Below are 17,376 nucleotides of genomic sequence, written 5' to 3'. Positions count from 1 at the left end.
AGGTCCATTTTGCATTTAAGTCCAAAACTTAGGGTTTGGCTTTCAAGTCCACATATTTGTGAACCAAATGACTTAAAATACTTATTTGGCTTGGTTTTTGCACTTTAACCCAAAAGTGGGCTAATTTTGCACATATGCCCCTAGGGTTTGGTTTCAGGGTTTTCCAGGGTTCCAATTAGGGTTTCTGGTATCCCAGGGGTATAAAAGTGATTCAAGTTTATTCTTGGGGTCATTTTATGACTTTTACCCTAAAGCTTTTAGGTTTTCTCAACTTGGGTTAAGTTTTACCCCTTTAACCACTATTTAGGGTTAAGTCCTTTAACCAGGGTTCTATTTGCAAAACAATACAACTTGCTTGAAATTTTTGCCTAGTGAATGCACTCTAGGTGTGTCAAACATATGCAATGCCAATGCTATGATGTCATGCTCAAGTTTTAGTTATAGTAACACCAGGGGTGTTACATCCTTCCCCCCATAAAAGAATCTCGTCCCGAGATTAAAAATCCTAGGGTAGGTAATGGTAAAGTAAACACATCACATTTTTATTTCCTTAATTCTGATACAAGACAGGGATAATGTGGGGGTTACTTCTTTATTACAACGGCTATACAGGCTTTACAATTTACATGAGGCTAGGAAGCCTGGGAAATTCTTATCCAAGAAGTCTTGAGTTTCCCATGTAGCCTCATCTTCAGAATGCTGGTTCCACTGTATCTTGTAGAATTTGAGAGTCTTTCTTCGGGTGATCCTATCCTTTTGATCCAGAACTCGAATAGGATGTTCCGAGTATGTTAAATCTGGTTCCAGGACAACATCAGTCACTTCAATGGTTCGATCAGGAACCCGAAGACACTTCTTCAATTGTGACACGTGGAACACATTATGCACAGCAGACAATGTTTCGGGGAGTTGAAGTCGGTATGCCACTGGTCCACATTGCTCAAGCACCGGGAATGGACCAATGTACCTGGGTGCAAGTTTCCCTTTAACCCCAAAACGCGATACGCCTTTCATTGGTGAGACCTTCAGGTAAACATAGTCTCCTTCCAGGAAATATAAGGGCCTTCGCCGTTTGTCTGCATAACTCTTCTGACGAGCTTGTGCTTTCTTCATATTATGAATAATTTTCTGAACCTTTTCCTTGGCCTCTTTCACCATATCAGGCCTAAAGAAGTACCTTTCTCCAGGTTCAGACCAATTTAGCGGAGTACAACATCGACGTCCATATAAAGCTTCAAAGGGTGCCATCTTGATACTTTCTTGATAGCTATTATTATATGAAAACTCCGCCAAAGGTAAACATTCATCCCATTTCGGTGAGAAGTCCAGGACACATGCCCGCAGCATATCTTCAAGTATTTGGTTCACTCTCTCAGTCTGTCCACTGGTTTGAGGATGATAGGCCGAACTGTGGAGTAACTTAGTACCCAAGGATTTGTGAAGTGCTTCCCAAAACTTGGCTACAAATTGAGGTCCACGATCCGACACTATGGTCTTTGGAACACCATGCAGACTAAGAATACGAGCAATGTACAATTGGGCGTAGACAGTAACCGGGGAATTTGTCTTGACCGGCAGAAAGTGAGCAACCTTTGTAAGTCGATCAATTATAACCCAAATAGAGTCATACCCTTTTGTCGTCCTGGGCAGTCCCACAATAAAGTCCATACTGATGTCTTCCCATTTCCATGTTGGGATTGGCAAAGATTGTAATGGACTAGCAGTTTTCATGTGTATGGCCTTGACACGTCTGCAAGTGTCACGTCTAGCCACATAGTGTATAATTTCAATCTTCATCTTTGTCCACCAGAAGAACACATAAGGTTCCATGTGTGCAACTTGCTTTTTCTGATGACACTGTACTATCTGAGTCTGTTGGGTGGCAATTATGCAACTTTACCCAAATAGAATCAGATGCACCATCTTGGGTAAAACACACAAAAAGAGGTTTACCAACAAGTGGTTACAGTAAGTTCATAGCACACGAGACGGGTGTGAATGTCAAATAACACCACAATTGACCCGTGGCTAAGCAGAAAATCCAAGTCCCTAAAAGGTGATATAGATTCGAGAGAATCACCAGCGGAGGGATCTAAAAATGCGGACTTTGCAACCAGTCCATTTTATCCAGCACTAGTCATGGATCGGCATGATCACACATGCAGGAAAAACATGCGTGAGACGATTGAGGCACGACTAGGGCGATGATTAGGTGGCTATTGGCTGACTTAATCTCATTTTGGTAAGTACTCTCTTTAGGGTGGGTTGAACCAAAGTGAGTTTAGACAACTCGACTAAACGATCTTTAAACTCAGCCTTCGTTCAACGGGCAGTTACAAGTTAGTCAAAACCAACTTGTTGAACTACTTTTGACATTGAGCAAATCCTCTCAGTACCATTGGTAAGCCAAGGGGTTGAGAGTTCACATTTGCAAGCCAAAGGTCATGCATTTGGGGTAGAAATCCATTTGGTCAGGTTGTTCATCCGTTTCTTCAAGCGAGATGAATTATCCACTTGGTTAGGGAATACATGGATTAAATAAGAAAGCGAATGAACAAACTCCTGCATATCAGCGGCAGGGAAAACCAGTCTTCATTTTGGGAGCTAATCAGTTGTTATCCAACACTAAAAAGATCCAAGGCTTCACCTTTACACAAAGGATGCAAAGGGAACTTGTGTGAGTAGTCACTACCAAGATCAAAAGAAATAAGACCACATAGGAAAGTGATATGCCCTTTTGATCCAATGGAAATGACAGATGTTGCTTGATCTCTTCACAAACAACATAGAAAATGTTTCAAGGGAAGGTCAATGGAAGACAACACATCAGTGTAGTTTCACAATGGATCATGACTAGAGACCTCGATACCGACATGCGCCAAGCAGCAAAATCCTGGGTGAGGTTCGCAGCTTCGCCGCGGTACCATAAGTCCTTAACCATGACACCATTACAAAACTGGTACCAATAATAAATCTCACGTGGTAAGAATAATTTGTGTAGAGATAACATATTGATATAGTCTTATAATGGATCATGACTACTAACGGTGATACCAGCGTGCATCGAGCAGCACAACCATGTGTATGCATCCACAGGAGGCCCTCGGTTTTATCGCAGTATCATCAAGTAAAGTCATAACACCATTACCCGACATAACCAATAAGAAATCTCGTGTAACACTAATGGATTGGGTAAGGGTGACAATATACAAAGAGATACTTTACCAGTAAAGATGGTTACAAGTAGAGAGCCAAATAGATCATGGCCCGAGGAAGTGAACAAGGCATGGCCATAACCTAAACTTGATGAAAGAAGTATGATGGGAAACTGTTAATTCAGCCCCAAACATATTTCTATGCACATCGTAGAGATCACAAGGTCAAGGCTTACATTGGTATGCCTTCGATATATATGAAGAAACCAAAGGGCCTTGAGACCAATAAGGTCGCCTTTGGAATGTCAGAAATTTTTCATGTGTTTTTTCTGAGAAACTTTTGTATAATTCCTGTGAAATTCTTTTGGAAGGAGGAGAATGACATAAGAACGAAAGAAATATAATATCTCTTTAGTATTGTAAGTATATATAAAAAAAGGAGGGCACTTCACGCTTTTGGAGAAGCAGCAGGCGCCTGCCTGAACAAAAGCAGAAAAGGCGAAAGCTAGAACCAACCGCAGTGTCACGCTCCAAAGGCGCTGCTACGCGCACGCGATCGGCGCGACGACGCCGGCAAATAAAGTAGGATCCATCAGCCAGCCATGGCGGCACGCCGCACGCGAACACCCCGTGGACGACTGTGGCAGCTGGCTACCACGCCAGTTTCGTTCGACCAGCGCGATGGCGGCGAGAACACGAGCTTCTGAAAAAAAAAGGCTCGTGCACCAGGGTCCACACACACACACACACGCAGCCCGGTCCCATACTCGTACAAATGCGAGCTTGCCGTGCATCAGTGCATGACAGGCATGTGCCTATGTCTTTGGTGTGCAATTATATGGCATGCTACGCTAGCTTTTGCAGTGCACACGCTAGCTATGTACACTCTCCTATGCCATCATGCGTGATTAATTATGAATAAAGGCTTCTTTGGGAAGCATGGATTTCATATGAATATTGTATATAAATTTCACATGAATCAGTTTATCTTCATATAGGAAAAACATAGGAATGAAAAAAATCCTGCTCGCGTTCCATTAGGACCTAAGATTTTACAAGGGAAGTTTAGTAAATTATGCTGGAAAAAGCATCGTTGGTTTGGTCTAATTAATTGTAGTTTTATTTGAAGGGTTTACACTGTTTTGGATCGTCACTTGCATCACACGTGATACCAGACTGCACAATGCATATTCGATAATGTGTCTGCCTTATTTGGGTTTGTACTGGTAAAATAACGTATGTACACTGGCGTAGCTGCAGGGTGGTCCGGGTGGGCCACGACATACCCTATGGGCCGGCCCACCGGACCACCAATCCAACGCGCCCAACACCAAAACAAAAAAGAAACAGTCAACACGCATCCACGCATGTCGTTTAAGAACTGCTCTCGCTCGCCCGCCGTCCCACATGCCACAGACCACCGCCTTGTGCCGCGGCACCGCCACCGCAGAAGGCAGAAGGAGCGTGTGTGGAGCCGTAGACTTCACCTGACCACCTGCTCCCGCGTCCCACCGTCTCAGTTCTCCGGCCGAGGCGGCCAAGCCCGAGCATCGGCCCACAGGCCGCAACAACGGAGAGGTTAATTTTTTTAGTAAACCCTATTTTTTATCTTTGCAATTTTAATTATGTAAATCTAATTAAAGTTCATTAGTAGTGAAATGATTTTGATATTGTGCTCTATCAATTTACTTATAAAATACAGTGATTGAATCTTTTAATTATGTAAATATGAAGTTCATTAGTATATTTTGTGCTTGATGTTTGGACCATTTCATATTAATTTGCATTATAATATATGCATTATAGACTTAAATGTTAAAACTATAGTTTCATATGCTATTTTTATCTTTATATTCAGATTTATATACTAATTTATTATAGATTATAATAAATTATTTCTGAAAATTTTATTATGGCATACCTCATGAAAAAATCCTAGCTACGCCACTGCGTATGTAGACACGTTGTAGAGCGTAGATAGGTGGATTTTTCAAAAACAGCCAATAAAGCTACAATATAATAACACGAGATACATAATAAGATAGTGGGAAACCGTTTTTTTTTGTCTCTCTACTCTCTAGGTTTTATAAGTCGAGTTCACTAAACATTTTCCACTAAACTCAGAAGTATTTCCAAGATTCGGAATAAGATAAAACTAATGTTGAAAATATACGGAGTTGTAAACTATTTGTGTTTGATTATTTTAAACCCTAGACCAAAAGGTTAAATTTTGTTTAAACACCTCTAGAGTTTCAATATTTGAAGCCTTTTTCACTATATATCTCATAACATCTACTACTTTAAAGAGGGAGTAGTTGACATGTACTCCCTTTCGAGGTCCATTAGCAGCGACACCACTAGCACCGCTAGTCCTGCATCTGTCTGCTCGCTCTCCTTCTGCTCTGTATTATGTCCTCCCTCTCCGAGCACACCAACACCGCTCGGTTCACACATCCTCCCACTCCCATGTCTTTTCCTCTCCGCATTTTGACTAGCGGTGGCCCGTCGCTCCACCCTCAATCCGATCGCACACCGGCCACCATGTCGTATCTAGCCTCACCTCCTCCTCCCCATTTCCCCCTTATCTTTCCCTGCCTTCACATCTAGGCAATGGTGGTCGCCGCTCCGCCCCCGATCTAGCTCCTCCGTGTTTCCCCGTTCTCCTTCGGGTCATGCCATCACCTCCTCGTCACCGTATCAGCCCTACATTTCGCCCAAATCCAATCAATGGTGGCACATCGCTCCACCCCTGATCTGGCTCCTCCCCATTTCCCCACCTCGTTCGACCGCGCCCTCACCTTCTCCTCCTCTCCGCACGTGGCCCACATCCGACAACAGTGGTAGTCCTCAATGTGGCTCCTTTTTATTTCCCCATTCTCTTTTGGCTGCACCATCGCCTCCTCTCTACATCCATCCCGCATCCGACCGGCACTAGTTCATCCCTGATCCATCCGCACCTCCACCACCACGCCTTTGATCAAGTCGTACCCCTGCCACCATGGCGCATCGAGCCTCGCCTCGCCTCCTCCTCGTTTCACACTTCTCCTTCATCGCTTGCACATTCATTCACCATGGATCCTCTCCCACCGCTCAAGCCACCCTCCCCTACTCCACGTCCATTGCAACAACCTTGACCATGATTTGAGATGGCAATCGCCTTGACCATGCCATAGACCCATGAACAAGTGCACAAGCTACACTACCCTCACACATTAAAAAGTAGCAACACTGCTCCCGGTTTCCATCTCATATATAGAAGATGCCATCATTGTACGCCAATTGTTGAGGTCTTCATTGACGACAAGCAACCAATAAGTATGCCCACCATGCCCACCATTCTCTTCCCTTCGCTACCTAAAAAATTTCATAGAGATTCCAATGCTTTGTAGAAAACAAACAATTCATCTTTTGTATGTGATAGAAAATAAATCATTCATTCTTGATGACTCTTTCAACAAAAAGAACTACTTTTGTTTAACAATATGTTAAGCACCAAAATACATATCAGCAAAATGGTTGTGTAGGAACACAAAATGCGATATTCTAAAGAAAAGCAGGTGTTTAAAATGCATGTTACGTAAAATCTTATTTCCAACTCACCATGTTCTATCATTTGTGGTAAGTTTTAGTAATGTCTTTCTTATTCCATTCTTCTAGATCAAACATGTTCATTTCATAGCTCAATCACATGCATTATGATGAAAATTCTGAGCAATATTTGGGTGCTCCAGTCCTAATCCACAAAGTGCCACACAAACTAGGGCAAGAGGTGCCCTAAAAGTAGGTGCCCGAGGTGCCCTGAGGGTCAGGGCAAGAAGTGCCATATAGGACAATGCCCGAGGTGCACTTAGGCTAATGTGTTAGGTGCCATAAGGGCCGAGGCAAGAGGTGCACTGGAGGCCAATGCCTGAGGTGCCCTAAGTGTCGATGTTTGGGGTGCCGTGGAGGCTCGACCAATATGTGTCCTGTTGGTCAATCTGTGAGGTTCCATAAGGGTTAGAGCAAGAGGTGCCCTAGGGTTTATGCGTGAGGTATCCCAAGGATCGAGGCAAGAGGTTCCTCAAACCGATGTCTGTGTTTCCCTAGAGTTTGGGGCAAGAGGTGACTTGGGGGCGACACACCAGGTGCCCCAAGGGATGGGGTGAGAGGTGTCATGGTGGCAGATGCTCGAGGTGCTCCATGGACCGATGTGCAAGGTGCATAGGGGCTAATGTGTGAGTTGCTCCGAGAGCCGAAGCACGGGATGCCCCATGGATGAACAGGTCCAAGGGTACTAAAAATTGTAAGGCACCCTAAGGGCTAAAATAGTTATGGTGTTAGTGTTGGTCTAGGTGTGGGGCTAGTGCATGAGGTTACCCGAGGGCTAGGACAAGAGGTGTCCTAGGTAGAGCTGGGCAGCCGGTCCTATGCCTATGCACGAGAGGCGCTCATTGGGGGCCCAAAAAATAAGGGTCCAATATCTAATGGATAGTTGGCCAGTAGGGAATAGGGTTAAGGCTGCTTGCCTGCTTGCTAATGCCTCCACGGAAGCAACCGTCAATGTGATTGACAGACGTGGAGACGCCACAAACGCAATCAGGGGCGATCGGTGAACGCAGACGCTGATCGGCTAGGGCGCTAGCCACCGCCCGCCAGGCCCAGGCATTCAACTTCCATTGCTGATCTTTCGGACTTCATCATCGGTCACTCGTCCGGCGTCAGCATCTTAGGTGTTCAGCGGCACCGGCGTCAAGCGGCCCAGGCGTCCATCATCCTTTGAGTTTGAGTCTTCCACCGTAGCACCGCCCAGGTGAATAGTTCATTTGGGGATCATACATGATACATATTCTTTAAAAAAATTAATTACATGTTTTCTGATTAGGTCTTAGATGTTGCCCAAGAAATCATTGTTAGGTTATCAAAAAAAGAAAAAAAACATGAAGATCAATTGGTTGAATTGCAAAAAGGTGCTTTACATAAGTTCTTTGTCATTTCAAGTAATGTTTATGTCAACGAAGTTGAAGGGTAGGAATCCGATCTTGTTCAAGATGATGGGCATTAGGACTACGATTAGAAACATGATCATAATTTAAATGCAGAAGATGAGGTCAGTGAACATGGTTCAATGGAAGAAAATTTACTTGCAGCAATTGATGCGTTTGAGGATAGTATGATGCGGGGAAATTTACAGGCCTCATCTGATCATGAAAATTCAAATGATGATGAACAAGATGCTTCTGGTTTATCTATCTCTGATTCGAGAACATGAGATAATCTTGACAACAACAAAAAGGATATCTTAATTGAAAAGGGCATGATACGAGAGTTGAATCTAGTTTTTCCTAAGGATTCCATTGGTAGACATTTTTCATATGCTTACTACTCTAGAAATTTAAGTAATGGTGAGTCTATTGATAGAAAGTGGTTGGTTTATTCTAAACACGTGAACAAAGTTTATTGTTTTGTTGAAGTTGTTCAAGTCAAACAAAAGAAAGTCTTTGTTAGCATCTGATGGAGTGAGGGACTGGCAACGTCTCAGTAGGAGACTCAAAGAACATGATAATAGTCTTGAGCATCTGACAAACATGTATACTTGGAATGAACTTAGGATGAGGTTGAGCAAAAATAAAACAATTGAAGATGATTTGCAGTGGGAAATTTCAAAGGAGAGAGAGCGCTGAAGACATGTTTTATTAAAAATTGTTTATGCTATCAAGTTTCTTGCTAAACATAATTTGGCTTTTCAAGGGACAAATGAAAAACTATACCAAGCTAACGATGGTAACTTTTTTGGGCACAATTGAAATGATGGGTGAATTTGACCCTATGATTCAAAACCACATTAGGTGGACTCAAAACAGTGAGATTAATCGTAACTATCTTGGGCATAGAATTCAGAATGAGATTATTTCCCTTTTGCAGATTGTGTGAAATAAACTATATTAAAGGTTATCAAGACTGCCAAGTATTTTTCTATGATTTGTTATTGTACTCCAGATGTGATCCATGAAGAACAAATGACAATGATTATTCGGTGTGTGAATATGTCAAGGAATGTTGTAAGGGTTGAGGAGTTCTTCCTAGAGTTCTTGAAGGTAGATGACACATCCAAATTGGGTCGTTTTGATGAATTAAAGAGTGTATTGGCCTCTGTCAATTTGAATATTGCTGATGTGAGGGGACAAGGATATGATAATGGTTCAAATATGAAGGGGAAACACCAAGGCATTCAAACTCTCATGCTTGAAATTAATCCAAGAGCACTATATATGCCATGTGCATGTCATAGTCTGAATCTTACTCTGTGATATGGGAAAAATCTTACGGGTAAGCTATTACTTGTTTTACATGATACAATATACCATGATTTGGGAAAATATACAATCTTACTATTTGTCACATTTTAAATATTATAGGCAAGCTATTACTTTTTTTGGTATTATCCAACGTATATACACATTGTTTGCAAAATCTACCAAAAGGTGAAAAATTTTTGTTGACAATCCCAGGATTAACAGTTAAGTCATGGTCTAATACACGGTGGGAAAGCAAACTAAAAAGTGTTTAGGGTATCAATTGCCAAACTCCTCAAATAAGATCCGCTCTAAAAGCATTAGAGGAGGTGAGTGCACTTGACAATGACCATCGATGGTTAGTGATTGCCAATCTTTGGTGAGTGCACTTGAGAATTTTGATTTTTTAGTTGGATTGGTTATTCGGCACGATATTTTATTTTCTATAAATAAGGTGAGCAAGAAGTTGCAATCTAAAATTGTGAGTATAGATGCTACTCTCAAACACATTGAAGGTGTCATATCATACTTCAAGAAATATAGAGATGAAGATTTCACTTCTAGTATGGATACAACAAAAATCATTTTATCCGAACTGGATCTCAAGCCAATATTTCCTATAAAAAGGAAAGAGAAAGAAACATTTTGATGAAGATGATGAAGACGAGAAAATGCAATAGTTTGCTATAGACTTGTTTAGAAGAGAGTACTTTCTTGTCATGATTGATACTGCAATTGCTTCATTGACTAGTAGATTTGAGCAGATGAAAGCATTTGATAAAATTTTTGGGGTCTTATTCAACTCTGGAAATTTAAAGTCCTTGGATGAAGTAGATCTTTGGTCACATTGCAAGATCTTTGCAGAAAAAATTACTCATGAAAACGCATCCGATGTTGACATCAATGATTTTTATTCAGAATTAAAGGTGTTGCAAGTGGGTTTGCCATATTCTTCGATGTAAGCGCTTAAGATTCTGAAGTTTGTTACAGATGCGGATTGCTATCCAAATGTTACAGTTGCCTGCCGAATTCTCTTAACGGTACCTGTGGCTATAACTTTGGTTGAAAGAAGTTTCTCAAAGTTGAAGTTATTGAAGAACTATATGAGATCAACTACGTCGCAAGAAAGGTTGAATGGTTTGGCTATGTGCTCTATCGAGAAGGATATCTTGGACACTATTAATTCCAATACAGTTCTTGACGATTTTGCACCAACAAATGCCCGAAGAAGTATCTTTTCATGAGAGGTAATGGATGTTATGGAGTTTTATTCTTCATTAAGGTAACCATATTAACTTGAATGTACAAATATATTTTTATTTTCGTCGATTTTATTTCTCAACAATTATTTGACATGTTAAATTAAATATATCAATGTATTTGTTTTTTTGTTTTGTAAGTAAAATTAGCGTCTATATATATATATATTTATATGTATCATAATTTTTCTATATATAGTGTAGAGGGTATCACTACCGGAATCAGCTCCTTTGCCGTGTGTCTGAGACACACGACAAAGGCTATTTTACACTCGGCAAAGGCTTTGCTGAGTGTAACACTCGGCAAAGAACGCTCGGCGAACTGTACATCGGCAACAGCCTCTTTGTCGAGTACTTTTTGTCGGGCACTCGACAAAGACTTTGCCGAGTGCCATTTGGCACTTGGCAAAGAAAAGTCACCGTCACGGCGCCAAGTGACGGTGACGGATCCTTTGCCGAGTGCCACAGAAGGCACTCGGCAAAGAGGCCAATTTTGCCGAGTGTTTGCTCGAGAGGCCCTCGGCAAAGACTGGTCCAGTGGGCCCCACCGCCAGTCCCTGTGCCGAGAGCTCTAGTAGGCACTCGGCAAAGGAGGCTTCTTTGCCGAGTGTCTGGTGGACTGGCACTCAGCAAAGAACCATCCAGTGGTCCCCTTTGCCAGTATCTTTGCCGAGTGCCTTGGCAACAGCACTCGACAAAGATGTCTTTGCCGGTTCCCAGGTTTCCTTCTTTGCCGAGTGCCATTGTCAGCACTCGGCAAAGATGGCTTTACCGGTTCCCAGGTTTCCTTCTTTGTTGAGTGCCATGGTCATAGCACTCGGCAAAGTGACCAGGATGTCCCTTTTTTATTTGCTTTTGTTGTTCCATCCAAACAAACAAAAGATATATATCATTCACATCACATTATATATCAATCACATCACAGAATGAACACATTTATCATCAACACCATATATATCACAAAGTCTCACTAAAGTCTCACAAATATAAGTCAGGATCATCACAAAACAGATATAAGTCTGCATCATCACTAACATCACCAAGTATCTCACAAGATAAAGTCTAACTAACATCACCAACACTCAAAAAGGTAAGTCTGGATCATCACAAAACATATCATCAACGAGGTGGGCATCTGGACTGGTTCGGCGAAGGGCTGGACGAAGCATGAGGGTTGTTCGACGCCGTCGATTGACCCTGCACAGAGAAGAGATTGTATGTGTGAGAACATATGAATATATATCATGCAGTACTAAAATTTTGATACTCACAGGAGTAGTGAACTCTGTAGGGTCAGCTGCAGGGAACAACGGAGGTGGTGGAGCATGACCCTGTGCGGCGCCAAGGCTCTGCATGTACGCGAACATCTCTGCCATCCTCTTCTCCAGCTCCTCACGTTGCCTCCTCTCATCATCTAGCTGAGTCTGTAATATTTCGCCCTAATGTTACGATAATGCAAAGAGAAGATATATAAAAATCAATGAACGATGAATAGATAAGGAATAACCTGGAGTTGCTAGATACGATGCTGTGAGGTGTCCTGCCGAGGTCGTATGGCTGGGCTCGCGCTCGTGCTCCTTGCTCGCACCTGAGAGAGAGTGGGAGTGGAGGACGAGTCGATTGCCCCGTCGGCAATCCAGTACCGCCCATGCCTCTTGCCTCCTCCGACCCTCATGAGGACATCTCCGTCGATGTCCTCGGTCCTCGGATCGTAATCTGGCCCATGGACCTCCTTGGCCATGGCGGTGTACTCACTGAGGCGGCTGTGGATGGCGGGGTTGGTGTACGCCTCGGGCCCGTCATCCGGGTTGTAGGTGACGTCGGACGTCGCCTTCGCCTTGTGGGCCATAGCATATGCCGAGAACGTGGAGCAAGGCGCGCCACCATGTGCCGCCGACTGCGAGAAAACCAACGAGATGGTTAGAAATCATGTCTAATCGAAAGTTATATACCTAAATAAAAAAAGAGCGCGTACCCATGCTTCCGCGTATTTGCCCAGGCTGCGACTGCCTTGATGGTGGGAGGGACCTTGCATCAGCAAACGCCGTTCCCGGCTAGCGTTGTGCGCCTCGTCCCACTCAGCCGAGCACCACCTCTGCACCATCTTCTCCCAGCACTCAGGATGCGCGGTGCACCAATGAGGAATCATCTAAAAAAATATAATTACATCACATTTAATCGACATCCATATCCACCATCACCAACTAATATTAATTTCTACAACTAATTAACAGAAGAACCATATCCATATCCATATCCACACATTTAATCGACAATCACATTTATTTCTACAACTAATTTCTACATCGTTCTTCAATTACATACCGGAGGCGAGGACGGCGGAGGCGCGGCTGAAGGCGCGGACGACGGCGAGCGGGCGGACGGCTGGCGGACGGCGGCGAGCGGGCGGACGGCAGCGCGTGGGCGGGCAAATGGTGGGGCGCGGGCGGCGGTGAGGCGGTGAGGCGGCTTTTGGGCGGGCGGCGGTGACACTCGGCGTGCGCGGCGGCGTGCGCGTGGCAGGGAGGCACGACCGCGGCGAGGGGCCGGCGCGGGAAGAGACGATGGCGCGCGGCGAGGCGGCGGCGCGGCGAGGCGGCAGCGCGGGGAGCGGGCGGGCGCGGGGAGGCGCGGCGGGGCGGCGGCGCGGCGAGCGGGCGGGCGCGGGGAGCGGGCGGGCGCGGGGAGGCGCGGCGGGGCGACGGCGCGGCGAGCGGGCGGGCGCGGGGAGGCAGCGGCGCGGGAAGGCGCGGCGGCGAGCGAGCGGCGCGGCGTCGTAACAGAGAGAGGGTGAGTGGAGAGAAAGGAGAGAAAGGAAGAAGGAGAGCCGTTTATTTGCTTTCTTTGCCGAGTGCCCGTGATCTGGCACTCGGCAAAGATTTTTTAAAAATATTAAAATATTCTTTGCCGAGTGCCAGATCGCTGACACTCGGCAAAGTGTCCTTTGCCGAGTGCCAGCTGGATGACACTCGGCAAAGAATCTTTTACAATCCTTTGTTGAGTGTCATCCAGCTGGCACTCGGCAAAGGATGCTTTGCCGAGTGTCATTTGTGGACACTCGGCAAATTACTTTTTTATTTTTTTTTATTTTCCCTACCAAATTTTTTGTGGTATGTTCCTACACTATGTAGACCTATATGTACCATTTTGGGACAATTATAATAGTGTTTTCTATAGCTAATACATTTAGTTTGTTTATTTGAATTTCTTCGGAAAATTCAGATTTGAACTGCAGGTCACTCGAAACTTGGAAAACCGTGCATGCAAAAATGATATCCATACTACTTAGCACAAGTTACGACCGATTTCAGGAGCGGACCGAAAACTTCGAGCACTATGCTCACTCAACATGACCGTAAACTTGCCACACAGCTGTTTAAAAAATTTATAAAACACAAACAAACTTAGAAAATCATGAAACTTGTCCACATGTCATGATATCATATGTAGAGTCTGTGATAAAAAATTTAGAATGTTTGGAGAAAGTTGTGAGACATTATGTGTAGAAACCTAAGAGAACCACACATGAAATCATAGAGTTTCAATGTGGATCTCTTAGGTTTGTACACATAGTGCGTTACAGCTTTCTCGAAACTTTTTCAAATTTTTATCACAGCCTCTACATATGATATCATAACACGTGGACAGGTTTCATGATTTCTGACTTTGTTTCTGTTTTATACAATTTTTTAAACACCTAGATGGCAAGTTTACGATCATGTTGAGTGAGCATGGTGCTCGAAGTTTCCGGTCCGCTCCTGAAATCGGTCGTAACTTGTGCTAAGTAGTATGGATATCATTTTTGCATGCACGGTTTTCCAAGTTTGGAGTGACCTGCAGTTCAAATCTGAATTTTCCGAAGAAATTCAAATAAACAAACTAAATGTACTAGCTATAGAAAACACTGTTATAATTGTCCCAAAATGGTACATGTAGGTCTACATAGTGTAGGAACATACCACAAAAAGTTTGGTGACAAAAATAAAAAAAAATAAAAATATGATTTGCCGAGTGTCTACATAGGACACTCGGCAAAGACTCTCTTTGCCGAGTGCCAGATATTTAACACTCGGCAAAGACTGACGGCCGTCAGTTGTAGACGGCGCTAACGGCCCTTTGCCGAGAGCCATATTTGCCGAGTGCTTGACTCTCGGCAAAGCAGTCTTTGCCGAGTGCTTGGCTGTGCCGAGTGTCCTGCACTCGGTAAATAAGCTATTTACCGAGCGCAGGAGTTTGCCGAGTGCGGCGCTCGGCAAACTCGGCTTTGTCGAGTGCTCGATAAAAAACACTCGGCAAAGACGCCGGCACTCGCCAAAGAGCCGAATTCCGGTAGTGTATATAGAATAGAAGGTATATGCGGTGGCAACGAGGCACGCAGACGCAGGTGAGGATCAAGACAAAGGCTATGCTGGAATAATGGATCCTTGTGTCCCTGGTTGTCGAGAGAAAAGGGGCAGCGTTTGCGTAGCACCGGAAACGGACAGGGGCATGGCATCCTTGTCCAGAGATACTCCTGCTTTCTTGGCAGAGAGGGCGTGAGCGGTGAGCCGCATCCTTGTCCAGAGATTAAGATAAGAATCTGACGGCTGGCGGTGACCCAAACTCCGCGTCGTCGTCGTCGGTGCCTTGCTTTAGGCTTGTCCGTGCCCAGATGAGATCTAGGCTGACGGAACACACGAACATTCGAATGTTGCAGCTATAGCTACCGGTCTATGCACGTTACCTGAATGCGATCCAAGAACATGTTTGCTTGCCTTGAGCTTATTGAGAACTAAAAACTGCTGCAGATATCTAAACAAGTTGATGAACTACCGGCTCCTCCATTGCCATTCAAACTCTACAAAAAAAAAAGAACTAAATTGCCCGGCCCGGAATGGATTTTGATGACCACCGAAGGAACTTGTATAAACCAACAGTCGAAATAGGACGCAGCTGTGGATATATCCTGGTGGTAAACAATGGATTCACGCGTCGCGATCGACCAAATGCATGCATGCATGCCAGCACGGCCAATAAGACGAGGCGCGAAACGACACGCGCACGTCACAGATTATCCCCAAGCAAACTAGCTAACCGCGGCGGCGCAGGTAGGCGTCCGGCGTGGCGGCGGTAGGCTGCAGCCTGAGCTGCTCGTAGAACTTGCGGATGAAGTCGTCGGCGTCGGCGTCCACGCGGTCGTTGCAGCACCCGTCCTCGGGCACGGCCGGGAACGGCGAGTCGGTGACGCGCAGCGGGCGGACCCCGGCGGGGCTGCGGCCCAGGATCCAGGCCAGCATGGGCGACGGGGTGGCGGTCGTCGCCGCGACGGCGGGCGTGCCGCCGCCCCCGGTGTCCACCTCGGCGCTCAGCATCTCGAACGCGCGCGCCACGGCGGCCGCGTCGAGCCCGCCGTACTCGCCGCCGCATCGCGCCCCGCCCCGGCCGCGGAGGCCCTTGAAGGGGAACAGCCCGTAGTGCTGCTGCGGGTAGGACGGCGTGGTGGTGCAGCTGAACTCCACCTCCCGCGGGTGGCCGTAGAACGAGGCCAGCGTGGATGACGACGACGACGACGACGCGCGGGACGCGCCGCCGCCGTAGGTGGTGAGGTGGCCGTGGCCGTGGCCGTGGCGGTGGTGGCTCGACGGGTGCGCGAGGTGGCCGCGCAGCGTCCTCCCGGCCAGCTTGCCACGGCCGAGGAGGAGGTGGACGTCCATCATGATGCGCTTCGGGGAGAGGCCCCGCCGCAGCATGTGGCACACGGCCAGCACCACGTGCCACACACGACGCGCCACGCCAGGCTCCATGGCCCGCCGCGCCGGGGTCGTCGCGAGATCCATGGCTAGCAAGCTGCTGGAAGCTAGCGCAAGTCTGTGTGGCAAAACACTAGCTTGCAAGGATCAACGATGTGCCTGCACAGTTGGAGAGATCAATGCAATCTGGCAGGCAGGAAGAGATCACTGGGAGGAGCTGCCAGTTGTTCTTTGGTGATGCATGATCTTAGCCAGGGAAGGGATGGGATGGTTTGGGAGGAGCGGGAGAGGTATTTAACGGAGGGAAAGGTGGCAAGGATCGGTCCCACAAAAACACAACTTAATTTGGAAGGAAGGGTTACTTAATTAGCGGTAGTTATTTACTTATTTCCTGCTTTGAACCTATTTAATTTGTGGGGTTTCTTACTAACTAGTACTAATTCATGTTCTCAATATCTCAACGCTGGAACAGTATTATGCAATTTCTAATACAAATGCTACATACAAGTTAACTACTACTACTCTGGTGTCGAGTTAGCTCTGTGTGTTGAATTGTTGGCAGGGGTGACGCCGATTGCCGGTAATAAGTATGAACAGCTAAAGGTTGCTCCTTTTATTCCGGTGGCATGTGTGAAGTCGAAACAATAAATCAGAATGAGGCGGTTGGTGGAGATAATTTTTCTAAAGCCCTTATAAGTCAAGTCCAAAAGGATCACTTTGGAAAGGAAAGAAAAAAAAAACATATAAATCACCGCGACAAAGTTGGTGGAAGTTCGTTCGAAGGTGATGTAGACTAGCTAGGTCGAAAAAAAAAAGAAAGAAACGATCAAATTAATTAAATTTTTACTTATATTCTTTGTTTTTTCCCCAAGGATATTCATGGTCAGCGAACTTTGTTTGAGTGGTGCAAAACATAGGTCTATTCTTGTCTGATTGACTGTTGATGAACTGGGAGTCTGGG

The 17,376-nt window shown here is 45.3% G+C and overlaps 1 protein-coding gene across 1 annotated transcript; it reads right to left on the bottom strand.

The window, feature by feature from the left end:
• Positions 1-15,454: 15,454 nt before the first annotated feature.
• LOC100275498 (uncharacterized) lies at positions 15,455-16,678 on the bottom strand. The gene is given in 1 exon segment (NM_001149559.2): positions 15,455-16,678. A coding segment is annotated over 1 exon segment (747 nt). The 5' UTR covers positions 16,503-16,678; the 3' UTR covers positions 15,455-15,755.
• Between the last annotated feature and the right edge of the window lie 698 nt (positions 16,679-17,376).

The sequence above is a fragment of the Zea mays genome, chromosome 6 (assembly GCF_902167145.1).
Source record: "Zea mays cultivar B73 chromosome 6, Zm-B73-REFERENCE-NAM-5.0, whole genome shotgun sequence".
NCBI classification, from domain to species: domain Eukaryota; kingdom Viridiplantae; phylum Streptophyta; class Magnoliopsida; order Poales; family Poaceae; genus Zea; species Zea mays.
This window is presented reverse-complemented; position numbering and strand designations above follow the sequence as displayed.